Source organism: Corvus hawaiiensis, chromosome 6 (assembly GCF_020740725.1).
Source record: "Corvus hawaiiensis isolate bCorHaw1 chromosome 6, bCorHaw1.pri.cur, whole genome shotgun sequence".
Classification (NCBI taxonomy): Eukaryota; Metazoa; Chordata; class Aves; order Passeriformes; family Corvidae; genus Corvus; species Corvus hawaiiensis.
Genome location: NC_063218.1, coordinates 7,769,870 through 7,791,969, shown reverse-complemented (window position 1 = coordinate 7,791,969; position 22,100 = coordinate 7,769,870). Strand labels below are relative to the sequence as shown.

General features: G+C 44.9%; 1 protein-coding gene across 1 annotated transcript; it reads left to right on the top strand.

Moving 5' to 3' along the window:
- Window positions 1–314: 314 nt before the first annotated feature.
- On the top strand, window positions 315–1,946 carry LOC125327063 (inositol 1,4,5-trisphosphate receptor-interacting protein-like 1). Its single transcript, XM_048305981.1, has one exon. It carries the CDS (start codon window positions 315–317, stop codon window positions 1,734–1,736), a length of 1,422 nt encoding a protein of 473 aa, XP_048161938.1. The 3' UTR covers window positions 1,737–1,946.
- Window positions 1,947–22,100: the final 20,154 nt, after the last annotated feature.

Genomic DNA, 22,100 nt, shown 5'->3' with positions numbered 1-22,100 from the left:
CAGTGTTGGCCCAGGCCAGCCTGGACGAGTGTCAAGTGGACACACAGGCCTCATGCTGCACTGGACGGGAGCACAAACACGGGCACCCAAGAGAGTGCTTCCCACTCTGCATCCAGCCCCTTGCAGGCGCACCTTGTGAAGGGCACAGTGCCACCACCGGGACTGGGTGCAGGCTTTACTGCCTGCCAGCTGCCTAGCCCCCTCTCCTTCCTGCCTGCTGTCTCCCATCCCTTCTTCCCTCACTGCTAGCTCCCTTAGTTTCTCTTTTCTTCCTTCCCTCCCTTCTCAGCCTCTCCCTTCTCTTGCAGGTCATAATGGTCTTACTACTCCTCTTCTGGCTTGTGCTACAGATCTATAATTATATCAATGTGTACCTGAATGAGGACCTCAATCAGCAGAGGACTCAGATGCTGCAGGAGCTGGCCCACGGGACCATGGAGCAGAGTGTCAGGTCCTGGGGAGCCGTGCTCTGGGCTGCCTTGCAGCAATGGCTGTTCTGGGCTATTGCTGGAATCCTGGTGCTGCTCTTGGCACTCTGCTGGTGGCTCAGGAAAAGGATCTGTGAGGTGGACAACAGCAGGGACTCAGAGAGTGAAGAAAGTGAGGAAGAAAATCCTGCTGAGATGAATATGATCTGGATCTTTTCAAGACGCTTCCAGCTGTCAGTGCCGAAGCTGGCCTCCAGGAGACGGGTGGTGCAGGAGCTGTTGAGTGACCTTCTCAATGTCTCCCATAGGCTCTTTTCAGACAGCTTCTTCCCGATGCTGGAACCAGTCATTGGGGTGGGCAGTGCCTGTGAAGGTTGGAGTCCCCAAAAGGAGGAGGATGTTGTCTACTGCATGTTTGTGCCCTTGAAGCCACCCCCTGGGTATGCCTTCCACCTGGAACCAGACACCACGGGGGACATGCCACAGACGAGCATGCGTGTCCGTGTGGAGCTGGTGTGCACTTGCACCAGGGAACAGAACATGCTGTGCTTTCTCCACCACTCTGAGGAGGAGCTGAAGAGAAATCAGGTGGCCAGCCTTCTACACACCCTTTGCACTGGCCCTTACCTAGATGTGGAGAAAATTACCCTCTGGTTCCAGACATTTGTGATCTCAGCCTGGTCAGCGGTGCCTCAGTCCCGTCACTATGAGGTGCAGGTGCTGCCCTCCAGCCGCTCCTGCAAGATGAAGCTGACGAAAGCCTTTGGGAGAAGCCTTTTTGTGGAAACGATATTTAGTGTGCAGCAAGGTGACTCGGACATCTTCCTGAGTAGCCAGCCTACAGAGGCCCCACTCCCCCCAAGCACGACGTGGCTGGAGACCTATGCTGTGGCAGAGGCAAAGTTTTTCAGGCATGTTGCCATGCAGGCCCCACCACACAGCTGCCACCTCAAATGCCTGCGGCTCTGTGCTCGCCTTCTGGAGGGCTCAGGCTTTTCTATCTATGCCTTGAAGACCACGGTCATGCACCTCCTGACCCTGATTCCTCTATCAGAATGGCAGCATGGGTATCTCCTGCTGCGGGTGGACGATATCATGCGCTACCTGCGCTGTTGCCTGGAGGAGAAATGTCTCAAGCACTTCTTCTTTGGCAACGAGGACATGCCTGAGGAGATCTCCTTGCCCCCAGCCTTCCAAAAGGCACAGCCCCTAAACCTCTTTCAGCACCTGGCACAGGATCCAGCTGCCCAGACCAAGGCAATGCAGGAGTTTGATGAGCTGAATCATCACCTCTACTTTGGGTTCTGAATGAGACAACTGTAGAATCATAGAATCGTAGAACTGTAGAAGTGTAGAATGGTTAGGTTTCTAGGAAAACACTTCCAATATCATTCTAACCATACTTTGACCTGGGAGCTTTAGCTGATGTAAAGTTTACAACAAATGGTGTGTTTGAACAAACACTGTATCTCTGAGCATCCGTACATCACCTTGGCATGGAATGCGGCTGCTCAGCTACCAGAGTCAGGGATTATTTGGTAGAAGACCTGAGGTGGTGGGCTCTGGTTTCTCCGATTCCCTACCTACAGCTCCCCCACCTGTCCGTGCTCCTGCACTGGGGAAATTGGAATAATTGGTCACCCTCCACAGCTGTGCTCACTGCCAACTGTCATTTAATGTTGCTGCCCTCCAGCTGCTCCTGCAAATTCCCTTTTTGAGAGAGTCCATTCCTCCTGTGAGCTTTACTGGCTGCAAAGATGGCAACAAATAGTATATTTGAGCAAACGCTTAGTCTGTGAGTCTCCCTGTATCACTTTGTCAGGGAGCACTGGCAGAGGGTGCTGGCTGCTCAGCTGCTGCAGAGTCAGGGAGAGTTTTGCAGAAGAGCTGCTTGGTGGGCTGGATATAGCACTTGAGGACAGAATGGGCTGTCTGGTTTCAGGATTCCCTGTAGTTGTGGGTTAATCCCAGTAGGCAGTTTGGCATCACACAACAATTTAACAATTTAATAATTGAAAGCAAATAAATTAGAAGAATTTATAAGAATGAAGAGTAAAAAAAAAAAAAACCAAAATAAAAGCAAGTGATGCACAATTCAATTGATCACCACACGCTGACCAATGCCTGCCCTTTCCCAAACACAGATCGGCTCCCCTTCCAGGTAACTCCCCCATTTTATATACTGGCCATCATGGCCTCCGGGGTATCCCTTTGGCCAGTTCAGGTCACCTGTCCCAACTATGCTCCTCCCTCCCACCTTTTTGGGTTTGGGGTTCTTGTACCACCTCACTGGCAGAGCACAAGGCACAAAAAACTCCTTGATTTGGGATAAACACGGCACTTAGCACCAACCAGAACATCAGTGTGGTACCAACACCATTGTCATACTGAGTCCAAAACACAGCACCGGACCAGCTACTGACAAGAAATTAACTGTATCCCAGCCAAAACCAGAGCAATATCCACTCCTGAAGCCAAAGCATTTAAGTCATGCCAAGTCTCCCACTTCCCAACACCTTATCAGCTTCCCTGTTTATCTGACGCATGTACAGACAGCCATCATTCCCTTAGTCTGTGGAACACCTCTGTCAAATGTCCATACAATTGCCAGCAAAACCTTGACCGTGCATGTGGTGAGAGCAGACTCTGGGCTGCTGAGGGAAAGTCCCCTGGGCACCTGCTTTTGAAGGTCCTGTGGTCCATGAGCGCTGGTCCCCTTTGAAGAGCCATCTCCTAAGAGCACAGGCATAGGCAATGACAAGCAGGGCAGAAGAACCTGGCTGAGCAGGGATCTTCTTCTCTTCATGCAGTTCCCCTATCCTCCTTCCAGCCCTTCTTGTAGATGGGTGTCCCATTTGCTAACTTCCACTCCCCTGGGACCTCCCGGGTTACCTGAGACCGCTGGTAAATGATTGAAAGGCGCTCAGGGAGCACTTCTGCCAGCTGCTGCACTATCTTTTTCTGGATCCCATCTGACTGCGTAGATTTGTGTCTGCCTAAATAGTGTAGCAAGCCACTGACCATTTCCCTGTCCCCGTCTTTCAGCTCAAGGGTCTGGGTACCCACAGAACAACTGGTCTTACTATTAAAGACTGAGGCAAAAAAGACATTAAGAACCTCAGCCTTTTCTTCATCTTTTGTCATTATGTTTCTGCATCCATCCAGTGAAGGAAGAAGATTCTCTTTAGCTCTCCTTTTGTACTTATAGCAACATCTTTTATTGCTCTTTACTGTAGTAGCCAAATTAAGTTTCAGTAAAGCTTTTTCTATTTCTGATGTTTTTCTAATTTTTCTCATTTCAATTCTAATTTTCACCCTGCTAACCTCATGATATCACTGCAGTCCTCCTGAATTGCCTGCCCCTTCTTCAAAAGGCCATGAACCCTTTTTTTTCCCCTTAGTTCCAGCCAGCTTGTCTTTCAGCACCTGGAGATAGCCTACTCCTGCACCTTTAAGATTTCCGTCTTGAAGAATCTCCAGCCTTCCTGAACTCCTTTGCCCTTCCTGAACTCCTTGACACTGCTTCCCAAGTGACTCTGTGAATTGGTCTCCTAAACAGGAAAAAAACTGCCCCCTGGAAGTCCAGGATGGCAGTTGTGCTTACCACCATCCTTATTTCTCCAAGAACCAAAAACTCTATCATTTTATGATTTTTATGCCCAAGACTTTAATGCCAAGAAAGGATGCTGCCTTGTAACAGATGAGGGAAATCAGGCTTCCTTATTTCTACAAACTTAAAAAAGACATTAGGCCTGTGTGAAACAAACATGTATACCCCAGCTAAGCAAGGCAAAGTTACCCTTAAGCGACAGCACAAAAGTTCAGTGAGATAATCACATTAGCATTACTGAGTTAGCCATGCATGTGAAGCACAATACAGCTCCTATTTCCTATTTGTCTACATTATGAATCTAAAATATTCATATTTTATTGTCTTGTGTTGACAGCAAACTGTTAGAACAGAAGAATGGCTGGTTTTGTGTCTGGAGCTTCATGTCTTATTTAGTGCAAGATTGAATGGCAAGCAGAATTAATCAGATTCTCAAGTGCACTTTATCCAAGGTTGTTCACACTAGCAGTCCTTAAACAAGCTGGGAATAGGAATCTGGTGTTCTTTCCATTGGCTGGGATGTATATATTACACCTGCTCAAAAATCCTGAGGGAATTGAGCACTCAGCTCCTATGCAATTTTAAGTAAGATTTTAAGATTTAACCTACTTAGTGCCTCTCTGAAAAGGCCGGGTTCAAGCCAGGAGGGGCATGTGGCTGAAGCCTACTCTGATTTGACAGCACCCTTCAGCTCTGTGCTGGTGCTTCTGGCACCTGTCGAAGCAGAGATGCAGTCTGCACCCAATGCTACGGGAAGCAGGCAGTGGGGAATATCAGCTTGGGACAAAACATCAAACGGATCTGAAACACTATTCCTGCTTTAACAACCTTTGTTATTTCCCTGCATTTTTGTAATGCAGGGAAATGTAATGTAAAGACTAGAAGCGCAGTATGGTCTTTGTGTAACATCTCGGTCTGTGGGCCTGATGGAAAAACCCCAGGGGAACTTCTACGCTGTTGTGCTGGGTTTTGACTTGGGAAGCAGGAGTTTTCTCTGCCACTGCTCCCTGAGTAGCAGTTTCTGTGGCTGCTCCCTGTCAGCGCCAAGGGAGAAAAGCTGTGTGTGCTCTCCATAGAAAGGGTTTCCCTGACATGCTGCACGCTGGTCCCTCAGCACAGGTGTCCACAAGGAGCTTGGCAGCTGCCTCCTTTAGGGAATCACAGAAAGCAGCTTTGCCTCAAGAGCTCAGCATGGCGAAGGGCCCAGAGCAACCTGTCATGCTGCCTGTCACACCTGTCAGAAGGAAGCTGTAATGAAAACAAGTAACTTTCAATAATGCCTCTGCATTCACTTGGAAATAATGAAAACAAGCACAAAGCAGGCAAGGAGCCCTTCTTGATCTGTGTGTCACTGTTCCCAACAGTCACACTGTCACCAGTCTACCCTGGAACAGAGTCCACTTGGCCGCAACAATCTCCAAGGTGTTATTGGCCCCACAAAGAACTGAGTGCTAAAGGACCCCCCTAACATAAATTACTCTTAAAAAAAAAATAAGTATGGAATGATTTTGCAATTGCTTTTCAGTTTTTAAAATTACTGTTGGAAGCTGCTTTTCCTATAGGACCTTGCAGAGCCCCTCCTTATTCGAGTGAGGAGGAAACTCCCTTCTTTGGTGGTCTTCATGGAACACCAGCCAGTCTCCATCCCCTCTGACTCCTGACAAAAGCAGGACTGTCATGGGCTCTTCATTCCACGTTTTCCATAGGAATTTCCACCCCACTGACTCTGCTAGGAACAGGCTGCACACTTATTACACAACTTCAGTGTGTAGTCATGCAGTCATGACTATCAGCAAATGTCTTCATCCCGCAGTTTTCACTGTTCTTTATCTCTTCTTAGTTTGCAAGAAGCCATGCTAGGAGGGAAGGGGAACAAAAAAATATTCTGTGAAGCTCTCTAAGTTACACAGTGGTTTTACAGATCATGTTGCTAGGAAAAAACTGCCCCTGAAGACCAGCACTCTGGGGCCCTGAAGGTTTTCACCTCTTTTCAAATAAATCTATCGACATTGCGTGGGCACTGTGACAACCCTGGGAGGATGGACTATTCCAGTAGCATGTTTTAATGACAACATAAAATCATTAATTAATTTTTTTAGAGTGCATTTCACAAACTCAGCTCTCATACTGCAACCTAGCAAATCGAAAGTCTCTCTGCCTTATGTTGGTTGCTCATTTTCCACATACTTCTCAGAAAATCTTGTTGAATCCCCACATGACACATTATGTGTTTAAATTAGTACTTAAATAGGCTACTGAAAGTTTATTGCTCTCATCTTTGTCATTCACTGGGTGTGCCTGTCCCCTCCTCCTTTTTGTCTGCTGAATGAAACTGTCAGAAACACAGCTTTACCACAGCAGGGCATTTGCAATGGCAGCAAAAGAATAAAAGAAGCATTTTTTTTCCTAATCTCTCAGTGCACTTCATCATCCTCCATCACCGTAAGCCTACCAAATTTTAAGTTTAGAAGTGCATCCTATAACAATATCTTCCTACAGCACAAACCCAAACTATTTAGGCAAACTAGTGATTATTCTTCCACACTAACATCAACATAAAGCAGATTAGAAGAATTAAATGCACAAGAGTGCACTTCTTTTATGATTATGCACCCTTAATCTTCAGAAGATGGTTAATTACATTTTAAGCAGCATAAGAGCCCTAACATATTTGTATGTTAATAAAAATCCTCACCAGGGGTTTAAATCTAACATGTATTCACAGGTATAACTAATGGCATTTTTCAGTAATGCTGTGAAAAAATATGCCTGTAAGTTAGTACCTTCACACAGGAAACTGCTGGGAGTTTTTAATTTACTCTCTAACTATTCTCCTAATCATTCTCTTATCATGCTGGGATGGCTAAATGCATACAGATTATAATGATGGTGTGCACCCACCACAGCAGTGTCAGTGATGACATTTTTCGGTGCTTGAAGTCAGGCTGCTGCAATCAGAGCTCTGCAGCAGAGGGAAGCAGGGAAGGAACAGGGATGACACTGCAGCCCTGCGGTTTCACAAGAACTCATGTTCGCTGGTTTAAGGCTTATTCCAGTTCAGAAAGGGATTAGCCTCTACCTAGGACAGGCCCAAACATCTCTGTGATTCAGAGGTTTTAGGACTAAATGTTATTTATGTTATTATTAGGAAGCTATTAGGAAAATTTTTTTCACTGAAAGGGTGATTCGGCATTGGAACAGGCTCCCCACAGAAGTGACAAGGTCACCATCCCTGGAAGTATTCGAAAAACAAGTAGACATGGCACTTTGTGATATGATGTAGTGAGCATGGCGGTGTTCAGTCAAAGGTTGGACTCAATGACCTAGAGGCCTTTTCCAGCTTTATTGGTTCTGTGATTCATACTCAAGAGTGCTGAAGGTTCAAAAAGACTTCTTTCCTACAAATCCTCCTAAGTGAAGACAACACCTGTCATTTTTCTTTGCTTCCAACCTCCAAGAAGGCAGAGCACTGGCATTCACAGAGGAATCTGTATTCTTTCTCAAAATCTGCTTCTTGGAAATTTCAACTTTAGATGGTCCAGGATTTAGGCTAGGGTAAGACTCTGATTCAGGATCAAAGCACTCTTTGTTTTGAACCCAAGCCAGCTTCAGAAAAACAGAAGGTGTGAACTTCGAGAGGGGAAGAGACAGTGTACCAAAATGGGAATCACGTTCTTTCCTCCCGGATTCACCCACTAGAGGGACTCATTTCATTCCCTGAACGAGAGCAGAACGAAGCAAGCTCAGGGGAATAAGTGTCATGGGGAAAGGGAAAAGGCAGGTGCTGTTGATGCTTCCTGCAAGTGCCGAGTTCAGTGGCCACAGGCTTTGTCCTTCCCTGGGATGTGTTTCTTCTGTTGGCTGACCAGCATCATGCCAGTTTCCTCTGGAGGGGCCTCCTGATTTTCAGGAAAAAAGAAACTTTACAGCTCAACTTTATTTTTTCTCTGCTGTTTGTTCATGTCTTCCCACAGTGGATTTTCCTCATGTCTACCTCCCAAAGCAGACACTGTCATTCCAAGACATCCCCAGGGCATAAAAGATAATTTGGGAAAGGAGGAAAGAGCTGAATTTTTGAAATATGCTACCTAATTATTAGTATTCCTCATTCTGAGCCTTATTTGTGGCAAGGATGACTCATTGCCCTTGAACACCCACTGGCTATCTATTTCCTCTAATGTTGCTTTCCTTTTTGATTTTCCGGATACGGATAGCTGACTGCTTATCTATTCCCACCATTAAAATGATGCATAACTGCTGCATTTTGCAGATGGAAACAGTATGGACACTGAAATGTCATCACAGCCCCATTTGCTCATCTGCTGTTATTTACTTTCCAGCAGACAATATTTAGTACAAGGCACACACAATGCAGAAGTCAGCACAACATTTATCACATTGATACCAGGACATACAACGCATGCTGCCGTGGATCAACAGAAACAGTCTGGGCTGGAGGATTTACAGAGCTCCCCATCTCTCTTCAGGCTCTGTACAAATTTTCCCTGGCTGAGACGCTGTAGCTCTGGAAAGCAGCCAAGGCATGGCAATGTGCCAGTGGGAGGGGTTCCCAAAACAGGGAGATGTAGGGATCTACGGTCAGAGTGACCTTCCTTTCTGTCTGGTGGATACAACCCTGTCCTGGTTTCCTCCAAAGCCTGCCAGAACCACCCCTGCACACCATGCTCCCTGGGAGGTTTGCACAGTACTCCACTGATGAGGCTTTTTGTGGGTGCAGATGAAGTTCTGTCTAGAATAAGACATCTTTGGAAAAGCATTCTGAAGTCCTGCCACACAGTCAGGTCACATGAAACAAATGCCCAGCTATCCAAAACCTTGTCCCAGGGAAATCAATAGTCTAACAGGGATGGTTTAAAACACTTCAGTCCTTCAAACCACTAGTCACAATACCTTACACCTGTGCATTATCATGTGCTGTGACCTTTATAAATGCCCCACAAAAATTGCCCCATAGCAGGAGAGTTTCCACTTCAGTGAGGGAACTTAGCAGAGGAATACTGCCCCTGGAGAGCTTGCAGCAACAGTAAGACATCTTACAGTGGTTATGAAGACATTGAGACAGGCTGCCCAGGGAAGTTGTGGAGTTACCATCCCTAGTGGTGTTTAAAAATCATGTAGGTGTGGCACTTGGGGACACGGTTTAGTGGTGAACGTGACAGTGCTGGGTTAGTGGCTGGACTTGATGATACTGGAGGTATTTTCCAACCTAAATGATTCTGTGGTTCTTTTATAATACTCAGCCAAGGAGTGAGTCTTCCCTGACAATGAACTAACAATAATGAAGATGAGGATGCTGGCCTTGGGTTCTATGGGGACTGTTTCTGTGCTTCTGTGAGAGTCTCCAAAGAATGGATTGGTCATCTCTTGAAGGCAGGTGGTGGGGCACAGCAGGCAGGGACTGTACCTCACAGTGCTTTAGATCTCTGGAGGTTGGGAGATTGTTGGTGCATACCTGACTCCAACTTATTGTTTATCTGGCACCCACCCTCAGCCACTTTTTGAAGAAAAAATTCTGCATTAGCTGGATCTTTGGTGACCATTCTCACGTATTTAGTGCCAGAGATTTCCAGGAGAAGCCAAAGGAAAATCTCATCTATCAGAGGATGATGAAAAGCAAGTTTTGTAGTGTGATGGAGCTCTTCTGTCTCCCATTTCTTTCTTCTTACTGATTCAGCTTTCTTTCAGTCAGCATGTGTCGAAACTTCTGGCTTCACATTTGCATCAAGATGCTCCTCAGCGCCAATCAGAAAACTATCTTGGAGTGCTGAAGAAGAGCAAAGCAACCACAAAAAGGTGCAGGGATAATAGCTGCTTGGAGAGCACTGGCAATGGGTGCAAGGTGAAGGCATCTGGGACAAAATCCTCAGCCAGTGCCAGACTGGGGCTCAGACTTGCTGCTCCCCTGAAGCCAGATCTGCTCCAAATAATTGTTTCCTTTTCCTTCCATGTGGTTCTGAATTTGTTTATCTTTTCCTTTTGATGCCCTTTTCAAACAAGGAGCTTTGCCATATGGAAATCTGCAGTTAGGCCAGCCCTTGGTTGCCTCATATCTGCCACATAAAATAAAGTCAGTCACTTTTGACATCTGGAGGCAGCTGGCTGGAGTGGTTGGATCCAGCTTCAAACTACATTCACATTTGTTGGGCTTGTCCTCCAATCCCAGTTTGAAGATCTGCTTTGATATAAAAAGAATGACAAGTTTGTAAGTGTTACAAGAGTGGCCTCAGTGCAGGACTGAGGAATGGCTTTTCCAGGTCGCATCAGAGACCCATCAATCCCTGTGTCCTCCAGCTTGGCCCGGGGCAGCCGGACACAGAAGGAAGAGGATACAGATGTTGCAAGAAGGTGGCCACATTTCCTCAGCATCTGGTATCTGAGATCAAGTCATTCAGTCAAATATACATTAATTACTTGCAGTGGAAGGGTAGGCACAGGAGTTGGTCATCTAGAGGTAATACAAATTTCTGATACTGTATGCATTCAAGAGCACCATCTTAAGATCTTCTTTGCCGCCCAGCGAAGCTGTGGATGCCCCATCCCTGGAAGTGTTCAAGGCAAGGTTGGATGGGGCATTGGGCAACCTGGTCTAGTGGAAGGTGTCCCTGCCCATGGCAGGAGGTTGGAATGAGATGATCTTTAAGTTCTCTTCCAACCCAGTGATTCTATGATTCTAAATCAACAGCTGCTGTCCTGATCCCTGGTCAGAGCCACATGGTACACTTTACCAGCTAAGGTGAGAGGGGAAAGAGGTGGTCTTCATACTTAGAGTCAAGAGGATAGAAATACTCTCAGATGTGAGGGGCTGTGGGTACCAGTGGGAATCCTGATTCAGCATGGATGCTGTGAATCACCACTGGGCTAATAGGCAGGAGCAAGACTGGAAAAAGTGATGGTGATGGATTCAAAAGCTCAAACTGGTTTTTCTGCCTGCTCTTCACCTCCTGCTTCAGGAACCCGTATCTCTTGATTGCAAATAACTTGGCTTTGGAGCACCCCATGTGGAGTCTTTGTGGATATGGATGCATGCAGAGAATAGGAAATTAAAATTATGGAAATACAAGGTGTTTGCAAAATATTTCAAATTGGATACCAGTTTTATTAATCTTAATTAATTTGCTGATGCTCAAGGTGACATGTCACAATGACCTAAAACAACTTCTCCCCTTTTGCAGACACAACAGAAGTATTTTCAGTTGTGTAAAAACTTCATCTAAGTGCAAGCTGTGGCCTGGAAGTCACTGCTCCACACAAGGAAGGGATTTGATTGTGACACCTAGAGTGCAAGAGGTTGCAGATTTCCCATTTGCATCCCCCAACCCTGCTCCAGCTGGATGTAAATAATTCTTTCCTTCTCCTCAGAGTCCTTTCACGCTCACCTTCCTTTCATGGCCCTTTGACTGGGACAAAAGCAAAAGCTGTTACCTGAAAATTTACAAAAACAAAGAGTCAGGAAGCATGGGGTCAGCTTCAGTCTTGCCAGAGGTTTGCCATGACTATGAGCAGGTCACTTAATCTTATCTCAGCACCACAAGTGATAAAGGCCTCATTGATATCATATTAATCTGCAATCAAAGCTTCCCATAAGGATTACAGGATTAAGCTACTGCAGAAACGTAATATTCTTCATCTGGATGATCCCTTTGTTCCAAGAGCTCATGTGTATTATTGTCATTTTCACATCTGTTCATCACTTGGAGAAAATGTCTTTTGTCCCTTAGTAAGCTCAAGCATACATTTCCAGTGTCACTCTCCCCCACACTATTATTTTAATATCTAAATAGATTTTCTAAAGGTTAGGACGTGTAATTAAAATCAAGTTGGCAGCAAAGAACTAATTCATTCACTCCATATAATCCTCCAGTTGGAAAGTGGGTGGGGAATTTGAACTGATCTCACACTTACTGGCAACAGCAAGGCTGAGGTCACAGACATGACTAGTGACGCTGAATGTTCATTGTGACATTTGTTATGCGAGTTTAATTGTTCAGAAGTTTCATTCAGTACCTTCTGAAAATGAGGATTTGCAAGGCAATTCCAATGAGCATCCCAGAAACACAAATCACTTCTGTAAGTCGTGACTTTTGCACTCACACTGGGAATTGCACATTGTAAGAAATGTAGATACTGCTCAGCACTTCTACTACTCATAATTTTTCTTTTCAGTGTTTTAACTTCCTTCAGTTATATATGAAGTAGCTCCATTCTCCTTGCAGACTCCTACCCAATATCTTGTAAAAGTAAATTAACTTTAAAATTGGAGTTAGTTCTCCAGAGAAGTAATTCAGCAATAATTTAGCCTACAGAAGTTCCCAAGTCTGCAATTTATTGATTTAGTTAACAGTTTGTACTGACTAGATAACAATTCCTTATCTTATTACCCTGTGTTTTCATTACATCCCACCTGTCTGGTAGAAGGAATATCCATCTTTGGCAGCTTACAATTGCTAAGAGTAGCTGTTAAGAGTAGCTCAAAACTTGCCTTTACTTCATTTTGGAGTTTCAAAGATTATTACTTGAAGGACTGGCAAATCATTAAAAAGAGTTACTTTTCTTCACAGGGAAAACAAAAAAAAAAAAAAAAAGAAAAGAAAAAGAAAAAGTGATTGTTCAATTGTGTCTCTAAAAGGGAGACAGTTCTGCACTTCTGGTACTTGCACCAAATCCTCAGCTGCAGTTCCCATCCAGCCTGCAGAAAGTGTTGATCACATCACCCCACTCTCTGTGCAGCAATAAATGCAGATGAGGTGTGGTTGCCTAGAGGATGGAACAGCAGAAGGTATCAATGCACTTTATGATGCTTGGCAGGAAAGACAGACTACATTGTACGGTTTTTTTGAGACAGACTAGAAGTTGATCACTGACACTTGTGGCTGAGAAAAGGTTCCACAAGGTCAGAGCTGCTAAAATTGGACTCGTAAAGAGGAAAATGTGAGGACAGCAGGGATAATACAAAGCAAATGTTGGGTACTTTTGGGTTTGTGAAACTGCTTTGTTTCAACAATACTCACAAACATTTCATTCTTGGTTTTGGAGGATATTTGAATGATTATGTAGTTAAAAGACTTGTGAACAGTGGCTGTCTAAATTGCAAAGAAAAAACCTAAACAGGTATTGAAGTCAGAGTTCACATACAAGTTACAGAACTGACACGCTCATCAGGAGGGCTCTTGTGCTCCCACAGAAATGCTTCTTCTGTGCTACAGACAGGAACTGGAAAACACTCCTCACTCAGCTGACCAGTCACACCTCAACAAATGCTGAGCAAGCTTTCAAAGATATTTTTAGGCAAGAACAATAAATAAGGCCTTCTTCAATTTGTCAGCTACTGCAAGTTAGATTCTTACTGAAGTTTATGAGCTCAGAGCTGGCTCATGTAATGAAGAACTGAAAGAAGTCAATGGCACAATTTTCAGCGGGTTTCTAGGGACCAATTTTCCCATATCTCTAATGCCTGCACTAATAAGCCCTTCTTCAGAGCAAGGAGAACACAAGACCTATACTATAAGTCTCATGGGGAAGAAAGTTTTCACTCTTCCCATTGTGCTGGTGGAGACCCAGTTCTTTATCTGGCTTTGTATGAAACCGAGTTGTTTCTTCTTCATTAAGGGCAATCACACTATTTTGTAAGAAATACACCCAACCAGACCAATTCCATCTCCTGATAGACCTACCTGCCCAGACTGGCCTAATTTCTCACAAGAAAAACCTATGTATTCTGCTACCTTTAAACAGATCACATTGCTAGGGCTGAGGTTTGCCTTCCTGCAGGCTCTGGCTCTGCTATTGCCCACATCATACCCTCAGAGCAGACCTCTTGGATTCCCTGATTTTGGGATAGTTTAGAAGGCTATATAGGGGTCCGTAGGTGCTCTACATTCACGTGCTCATCACAGTCTAAATACCACTCAGTATCACCTTCTCAGGCCTGTCTTCTGTTGAACCCGCTGGACTAAAAACCAAACAATGCTCTTTAACCTTTCCAGTGTGCCAAAAGAAAGTAGGTTCATCTATCTACTCTGTTTCCTGAGCTGTGTGATGATCAAGTGACTATTCTGCTCCTTCTACCATTGTTTTGAGACTGAGGACCACAGGAGTCCAAACACATTAGCAAGCTGACAGACTCTATCAATTAGTGCAGTAGTTTCAGCCCACGTATCAGATACCCTCTCCTAGACTGTAGCATTGGCAAACTTGAAGATGTGTCAGAGATTCCTCACTCAGAAGACCAGTCAGTGTGTGCTATCCCTGGCCCTCTTTGCAAGACTTCTTTCACTTCTTTTCAGGATGACCTCTTTGTTATGAGTCCGTAGGGTCTTAGTGGGGCTCTTGATGCATCTCAGTTTTCTTTTCCTTCTGAGAAAGCCAGTGTCCTCAAGCAGAGTAAAGCTGATTTCCTTTGCATGGCAGAGCACATGCTCAGTCAATAAGCAACACACTTCTTCTCTGAGAACCAGCCACCTCATAAACCAGTCCCTGGGAGCTTTGTCTGCTTCTTTTCCTTCTGAAGCAATCAGAGAGGATGAGTGTTCACAACTCCACTGCCTGCACATCCAGCAGCACAGGAGCACAGCTCTGGCTAAGGCAGCCTGTGTGACTCAACTGTCCCTGCAAATGTGACAGCCTTTGTTAGGAAGAAAACCGGGGGTTTGGTACCAAAATAAACTCAACCCTGAGTGCAGCTGAACTGCCTGGCGTTATCAGACAGGCTGTGTAGCACAGTTCCAGCTCTCTTCTCCCAAGCTTTTTCGTAACTGTCTAGCTTAACACCCCTGAAACCCTCTGACCAGCATATTCCCGGGTATGAACAGAGAAGTCTGAGCTGTGCTTTATCTTTTCCTGCTGAAAAATGCCCTAGTTTGAACTTTCCAGCCAGTTATTCCAAGCTGTGGCAGCATTAATCAAACTAATGATATCTGGTTATCTGCAGGAAAATCAATATTATATGGCACAAAAAAGAATCCCACAATTAATAGTGTACCGTACAGTGTCTGTGTTCCTGTGCCAGTCTGAACATATTATAAATTACTTACCTTTTCTTTCTTTTTTTTTTTTTTTTTGTGTCTACTCCCTGGAGGAGAATGTGGTATAACAAGGGTTTTTGGAACCCTGCAGCTGTCCAAGGATAAGATAGCTTAGCTGTTGGCTTTACTGTGTTACTCATGCAAGGTTATTATGGTCATGGATGCCAGTGACAGCCTCAGGTCTCTGTTCTGCCCAGACACTTTGTGCAAACTGTATTGAAATAACAACTCCTAGGATAAAGCCCTGGAGAAAAGAGATTGCAGAACTAAATGAAGTCACAGTGACCTGTGGTTTGGGGGACTCCAAATCAGCTGCACCAAGAAAGGGAACATCCATCACCTCAGTCTGCTCTATTCCTTTAGAAAAAAAAAAGAAAGCATGGGGCTCTTCTCCAAACAATGCTGTGGTCAGGAACTGATTTATCTTAAATCTGTCTGCAGTGCTTGCTGCTGGGTTTTATGATTGTGGCTCTTCAGCCATCCAGCAGCAATAAGAATAATTTAATGACCAAAAATTGTCTTCATGTCCCAGTTAGGGCTGTTACCTGTGAGTTCTGAGTCAATTGCTGAAGCCATGATTTAACACTTTTACTGTACAGCCAAGAAAAAATGCTATTTGATATGAGATGTCCCAACCCTTCCCCATTTTTTCCAGCAAAGGCATTGTTGACCAACTAAGACAGTAAAAAAGATGCTAAAAGTTGGCTAAACCCAAGAGCAGGATACTGGATAAGAAGACACTGAATGTGTAACTGTTCTTAATCAGACTCTTTGATTCAGGATGCTTTGTAAAGGAGGCTCATTGCTGATAACAGGGACTCTGCAGTGATTTCAGTGACACACATCCAGACTTTTTTCTCCTCCTCCTTCTAGTTTTACTGGTGTCTTGGAAACAAGGACACAGTATGATAGAATCATGATGTCCTTTTCCACTGCAGTTCTCTACGTTTGTTTGCTCTGGGCTCCCTCCAGGGGCCCTCAGAGGGGTGTCTTCAACCTGTTTACTTGGGTCAAACAGAGAAAGCCTTGGTGCTGTGACCCAGAGGTCTTTGAGCAGCGGTGGGACACATACCTGCTCAGAGCAGTCAGAGAAAGCCCCCCTGCTGCAGCATATGTTCAGAGTCACAAGAACCTTTCACATTTCCCCTTTCTGCTGGGAAAGGCCTTTGGTGAAGATGGGATGCACTATGGTTTTAAGCCCAGCTAGAAATTAGGCACCACACACCCACTTGCTCAATCCCCCCTCTCTTCGCCCCACCCACCCTGATGGAATGGGGAGGAGAATCAAAGTGAAACTTGTATGTTGAGATAAAAGCTGTTCAATTATTGAAAATAAAGTAAAATACATCAGTGATGGTAAGTGTTAATGATAATAAAAAGGGAAAAAACAAGTGCTGCGCAATTCTATTGCTCACCACGCACTGACCAATGCCAGAACAGATTCCTGAGCCCAGATTGGACACTCTTCCAGGAAACTTCCATAGTTTATATACTGGGCATGACATTCTGTGGTGTGGAATATCCTTTTGGTCAGTTCAGGTCACCTGTCCCAGCTATGCTCCCTCCCAGTGTCTTTTGTGAACCTCCTAACTGGGAGAGCCAAGTCCATGAGACAAGGAAAAAACCAAAGTCCTTGACTTAGGATAAAAAAACTTAGCAAAAACCAAAACATCAGTGTGTTATCAACACCATTCTCATTCTGACTCCAAAACACAGCACTGTAACAGCTACTAAGAAGAAATTAACTCTCACCTAGCTGAAACCAGGACAGGGTGACAGCTGGAGGAAGTGCCCTCTGCAAACACATGGACCAAGGGAATGGGACAGGTGGCATCCAGATCCTAGCTACATCTGGACCCACCACTGTTCACAGTGTGTCTAAGGGGAGAGGCAGGAGAACAGAGAAGCAAGTCCTGCAGACTGCTTTAGGAGGCAGCTCTGCTTCCCTGTTTAGATCCTCTGCTTCTCTTGTCATGTGGTTTGCATTTGTCTCTTTTTATCATATGGAAATACTGCTTTTAAAGCCATCAGCGGGGATGAGCATAGAGGCCATGACATCATTGCCAGCATGCTTCTCCCACCTGCAACTTGGCAGCTTTTGACAAAGTGGGAAATCTCAGGCAGACTCTTGTGTCTCTGGCAGGTTTGTTCTTCTCTTGCTTGCAGGAAGTCTCAGTAAACAGCAGGAGAAGGTGTCAGGAAAGACGAAGCAGTAGAAGGACTTGGAAAAAGAGGTAAGTTAATTAAAAAGAGGCAGCATCAATTACTGTGACATTTAATATCAGTTTTTTCCTTTTAATAGAGAGCACACGGATTCTTTTGGGGAAATCTGCTGTCAGCTTTGAGCCAAATGCCCAACAAACAAGAACTAGCACAAGCCCTCAGGAAGTCCCTTATACCACATGAAATTATCCCTGCTGCACACCTGGCCTTGTCAGTGCTCCACAGCCCTGTGGCTGCCTTGGCACACCCCTCTGAAAGCACAACCCAGATATCTTCCAACTTCATTAGAAAGGTTTACTGCTTACTATAAGATTCTTTGGTTTTATTCAAATCTTCATTAGGGCTTGTCATAGAAAGGCTATGAGTTAATTAAAAGAAAACCCAAGCAGAAATAAGGAAACAGCTTTCCTGCTACTGAGTCTACTAATGAGATCTGAGCAGACAAGTACGAGACAAAGCAAAGCGAAGGACTTGGGATGCATGAGCACTGCACTGCAGCCAGGAGCAGTGTCTGAAGCAGGGGTAGAAATACTCCCACTGACCCGCCTCTGGCTGTGCCAAAGAAGCAATGCAGGTTCAGTTATGACCCCTTGGGTATCTCCAGGACCATAGGGACTTCAGCAGCTGCTTCACATTGTAATTCAGCCTGTTTGTTCCCTGTTGTCAAGTTCCTGACCAAAAATTTGTGTAGAGATGTCTGTACACACTGTCACCACCCCTCTGAGTGCAGGGTCTTCAGACAGCTATGACCAACAGGGTGTCCAAGTCCCAAAAGGGTGGTCCCACACTCTCACATTTAGCACTCAAGTTGTCTATCCTTTTTCCACTTTGAGAGTGCTGCATTCAGATGAAATAGTTTGGAAAGATAACGTTTTAGTCTGTTTGCAAACTAAGAAGGAAGCAAACAATGAACCTGCCATTCAGGTCATAATTTTGATTCTTCTCGAAGATCTTTGCTGCCTGCACTGGGGCGTTGTGTCACTCAAAGCTGTCGTTGGCCAGTCGGTAACAAAATAATTTGTATGGATGGCAGAATTGCAGATGATCTCCTGGGTATTTATTAATTCTCCATTTCCACTTCTAAATAGGCCAAGAAGCCTCCTCTTCATTTTCCACCTAAACGCTTCAGCTGCTGGAATGAGAGGTCAAACTAGGAGCATTTGTACCCAGCTGTGGGCAGCTCTCTCTTGCCCACATGCTGTTCTTCCCTGTCATCCCAGGAGATGAACATTGTGTGGCATCCTTGGCCATTAGCAAAACCTTGCCAAGGAGATTTCCCATGGAGAATCGACAAATTCAGCTGTCACTTTCTCACAGCATCTGCAGCAAGAGCTCTGGATAAGAGGAGATATTTTTAGCCTGGAGGTACTTGGCCAATTGGCATGGGGCTGTCCCTGTTGCCTGAGGATATAAAAAGGAAAGCAGAGGTCCAGAGTTCCCAGTACCATCTGTATTCTGGAAACTGTTTGCAGCTGATGTCCTCTGCAAGGAAAGGGTGTTCTTCTCCTTGTGAGCCAATGTCATGTCAGTCAAAACTGCCCCTTTTGAAAATTTATGCACTGTGTTCAGTGAAGGTGTTCTGAGCCTTTCTAAGGGGTAAAATATGTATCAAATAATATCCCACAGTACCCCAGGGAAATGGAAGAGAATGGAGATGCCCTGGTACGCATTCTATTAGGTGTGCCTGGCATGCACAGTCATAGTATAGAGCCAGTCCTTGGATTCTTCCTTGCGTTTTGCTGCTTGTTATTATCTTGAAGGAGAAAGGCTCTAAGTGGCTCAGGGAGTCAGAGACAACCACTGCAGCCATCATCAGCTCCAAATCAATAATGGATACCATCCAGAGATGCTTTGGGATGAGAGGCGTTTCACTTTCAGAAAACTGATTCTTGAAGTGAAGCAGCTGGCATTGTTAAAAAGACAATGAAACAGCAGAGTGGGGTAAAAAATATTAAGAAAAGAATGTTAGTCAAAAAAGTTATTAGTCATTTCATTAGGAGGAGAAAATAAAAGGCCAGCTTCTTAACTGAAACTGATGAGTCTAACTTGCATTCTGGCATAGGGTCTGTGCATAAAATTTCCAGCCATAAAGGTCTCCCCTACCCCAAATCGAGGGCCCAATTTAACAAGTGAACACTTGAAGATGCCACAGTAGATGGTCTCAGTGCTCACTCTCTCACACTCAGGTACACTGAGCAGTGACCACATCCAAGAAAGAAGGCTTTTCTGCCTTTTGCTGAGTTAATTTGAAGCCACAGCATCCCTGGCTGTGGGTGCAGACACAATGGCAGAGAGAAGGAGGGTGAAGAACCAGGACAGACTGTGCCAGTTTAAGCTGTTCTGCTCCCAGATAGGTCCTTGACTTCTTGCACCTGTCCAGTACCTCCTTCTAAAAATTCAATAATCAATGCTTAAGCTACAGTGCAGCTGTAAGGAACACGTGCAGACTTGAGTTAAAATGTGGGTTTCATTCAGTTATGTGCCAGTTAATTGCTAGGCAAGGACTATGTTTATGTACACACAACAGGACAATGAGCTGCACCTCACTGACCACTCTTTGCATTTATGTGTCCTGGTTGTGTGGAAGTTTTTTACTGAACATCTAAGAATTAAATCTTTATCTCCATGAAAGCAGCAGCTCATCCAGTGAGGGTACCACAAGGGCTGACCCAGTGGTTTGCATCTGCCTGACTCAGAGAGGAGACCCAGGGACAGCCCCTGGCTGGGGTGCTGGCCCTGGTCTGCCCTGCACAACCATAAGCAAGTCTCCTCAGGCTGTCATGGCATGAACAGACTTTCTGTCAAATGAGATAATATTGTCTCCTTTGAATAGGAAAGAGCTTTGCCACAGTTAGCAATGCTGGGTCACCTGCTCTTGCTCTTGGGAGCCTAAGGAAAAATTACTGTATACAAACAGCTCCAATAACTACTTTTGTAGATTCAGTAAACAGAGTGGTTAAAAATTATACCCTCAGTGAGTATCCAGCAGTGTACCCTTTTAAGATTGGAAATGAGTTCTGGATTGTCTGAGTAAAAACAGCTTTTAACTAACAGGATGGAGTCTAATGAGAGATCAATGTCTATTGTGGGAGAATTATTCTCCTCCCCAGGAAGCCAAAGGAGACATTTGCCACTGCGGGGAGCACTGAGATTTGGGAAACAGGCAGGGGAAAAGAAACAGCCTTGATTTTTGGTCATCAGCACCACACTGCAGCCCAAGAGGAAACTGACTCCAAGACCAAACTTATTTCAGGTCCCAATTTCAGCATTCAGCCATCCTGCAGGATCTTTAATAAAATGTACAGTGCATATTAACATAAAAGCTAATAAAACACAATGAAACTCCCTCCTGAGGGAGTCTTCAGGAGCCTCCCTTGGCAGGCCTGAGGCAGAGCAGTCACGTCAGTGGGAGACATGCCCTGAACATGCAGAGCTCTGCATGTGGCAGAGCAGCTGTAAAAGGGTGAGTGAAGAGGAGGAGAAGTCCAAAATTGAGGATTTTGTGACCCCACTGCAGTGCTGCAAGCTCCAGGTATATAAAGCTAGATGTTTGCAAAAAAAAGACTGCCTCTCCTAACTACATTCATCAAAGCAAGACAGGTGGAATTTGGAAGGGTCCAACCTGATCATTGGGTCTTTCTAAATGAAAGAACTGAAGCTTTGCAAGTAGGAGGTGTCTAAGTACACCACATCTTGTATCAGCACTGGGGAAGGATTCTGTAGAGAATCATCAGAGTTTCCAGCTGTGCAGGCAGCTGTAAATTACAGCCAAAGGCCAAATTTGCTATTGCCTTAACTGGCCATTGGGTGAGATCACCAATTCCATCGATGAGTTATTGTGGTTAATTCTTCTGGTTATGAAGTTTCATCTTCTTAGGCATCTACAAAGAAATAAGCAATATAACCTTTGTCACATTGACTAGCCAGTCAGTGAATATGAAATACATGGGGAATAAATGTGCAATGAACTGTTTATGGGAGGAGAAAGGCACTGAATGGGCTCATGTGTGCAGAGGGTGATTGATAGGGAAGCATGCACCCTTCTTCAAACCTTCTCTTGGATAACATACTTCACACAAGCAATCACAAAAACTTTTGCAATTAGCCAGGAAAAATCCTGAACATGGTGACCTGTTCAGCACACATTGCAGGAATATAAAGGCAGAAGATTAAAATTCTTGTACAGCTTTAGGCTTGCCTTCCTCTGGGCTTGGCCTCTCTGCACCATCCTGGTTTACAGGCCCACCAGGGACAGCTAGGTTAATTGTTTCACAAATCAATTTTGGTGGGCTCAAGAAGCTTAATTTTACTTTAATCAGAGAATCATGTTTTGCCAATGGAATGGAAACAGGGAGACAGATTCAGTGGCTTCTTAAAGTATTTTCCAGCTCTGCCATCAAAAATTTGTTTGACCTGTCATACAGTCTTTGCCTCAAACTTTTAACACTACTCATGGGTCCAGAGGATCAGAGCACAGGCTACTTCCTGCCTTTGGAAGATGTGCTACAGAGGAAGCAGGGCATGATCCAATGTATGATCAGAGCAGTGCTGTTTACCCAGCAAAAAAAGGCTGTTTGGCCTGGATTTTCTCTCCTCACTGGGGCTACAAGACATCAAATTCTGGGTAAGAGATTTTGCCTACCACATTCTTTCTGGGGATGCAGCCGTGGGGGTGCGTGGGCACAAAGAGTGGCAGCAGCTTATACTCTTCTTGCAGGGTCACTTTTGTGTTCTGATTATCCATGTAAGTGCTTCCATGCCTTTCAGAAGAATAGCAGCCCAGCCATTTCTACCCAG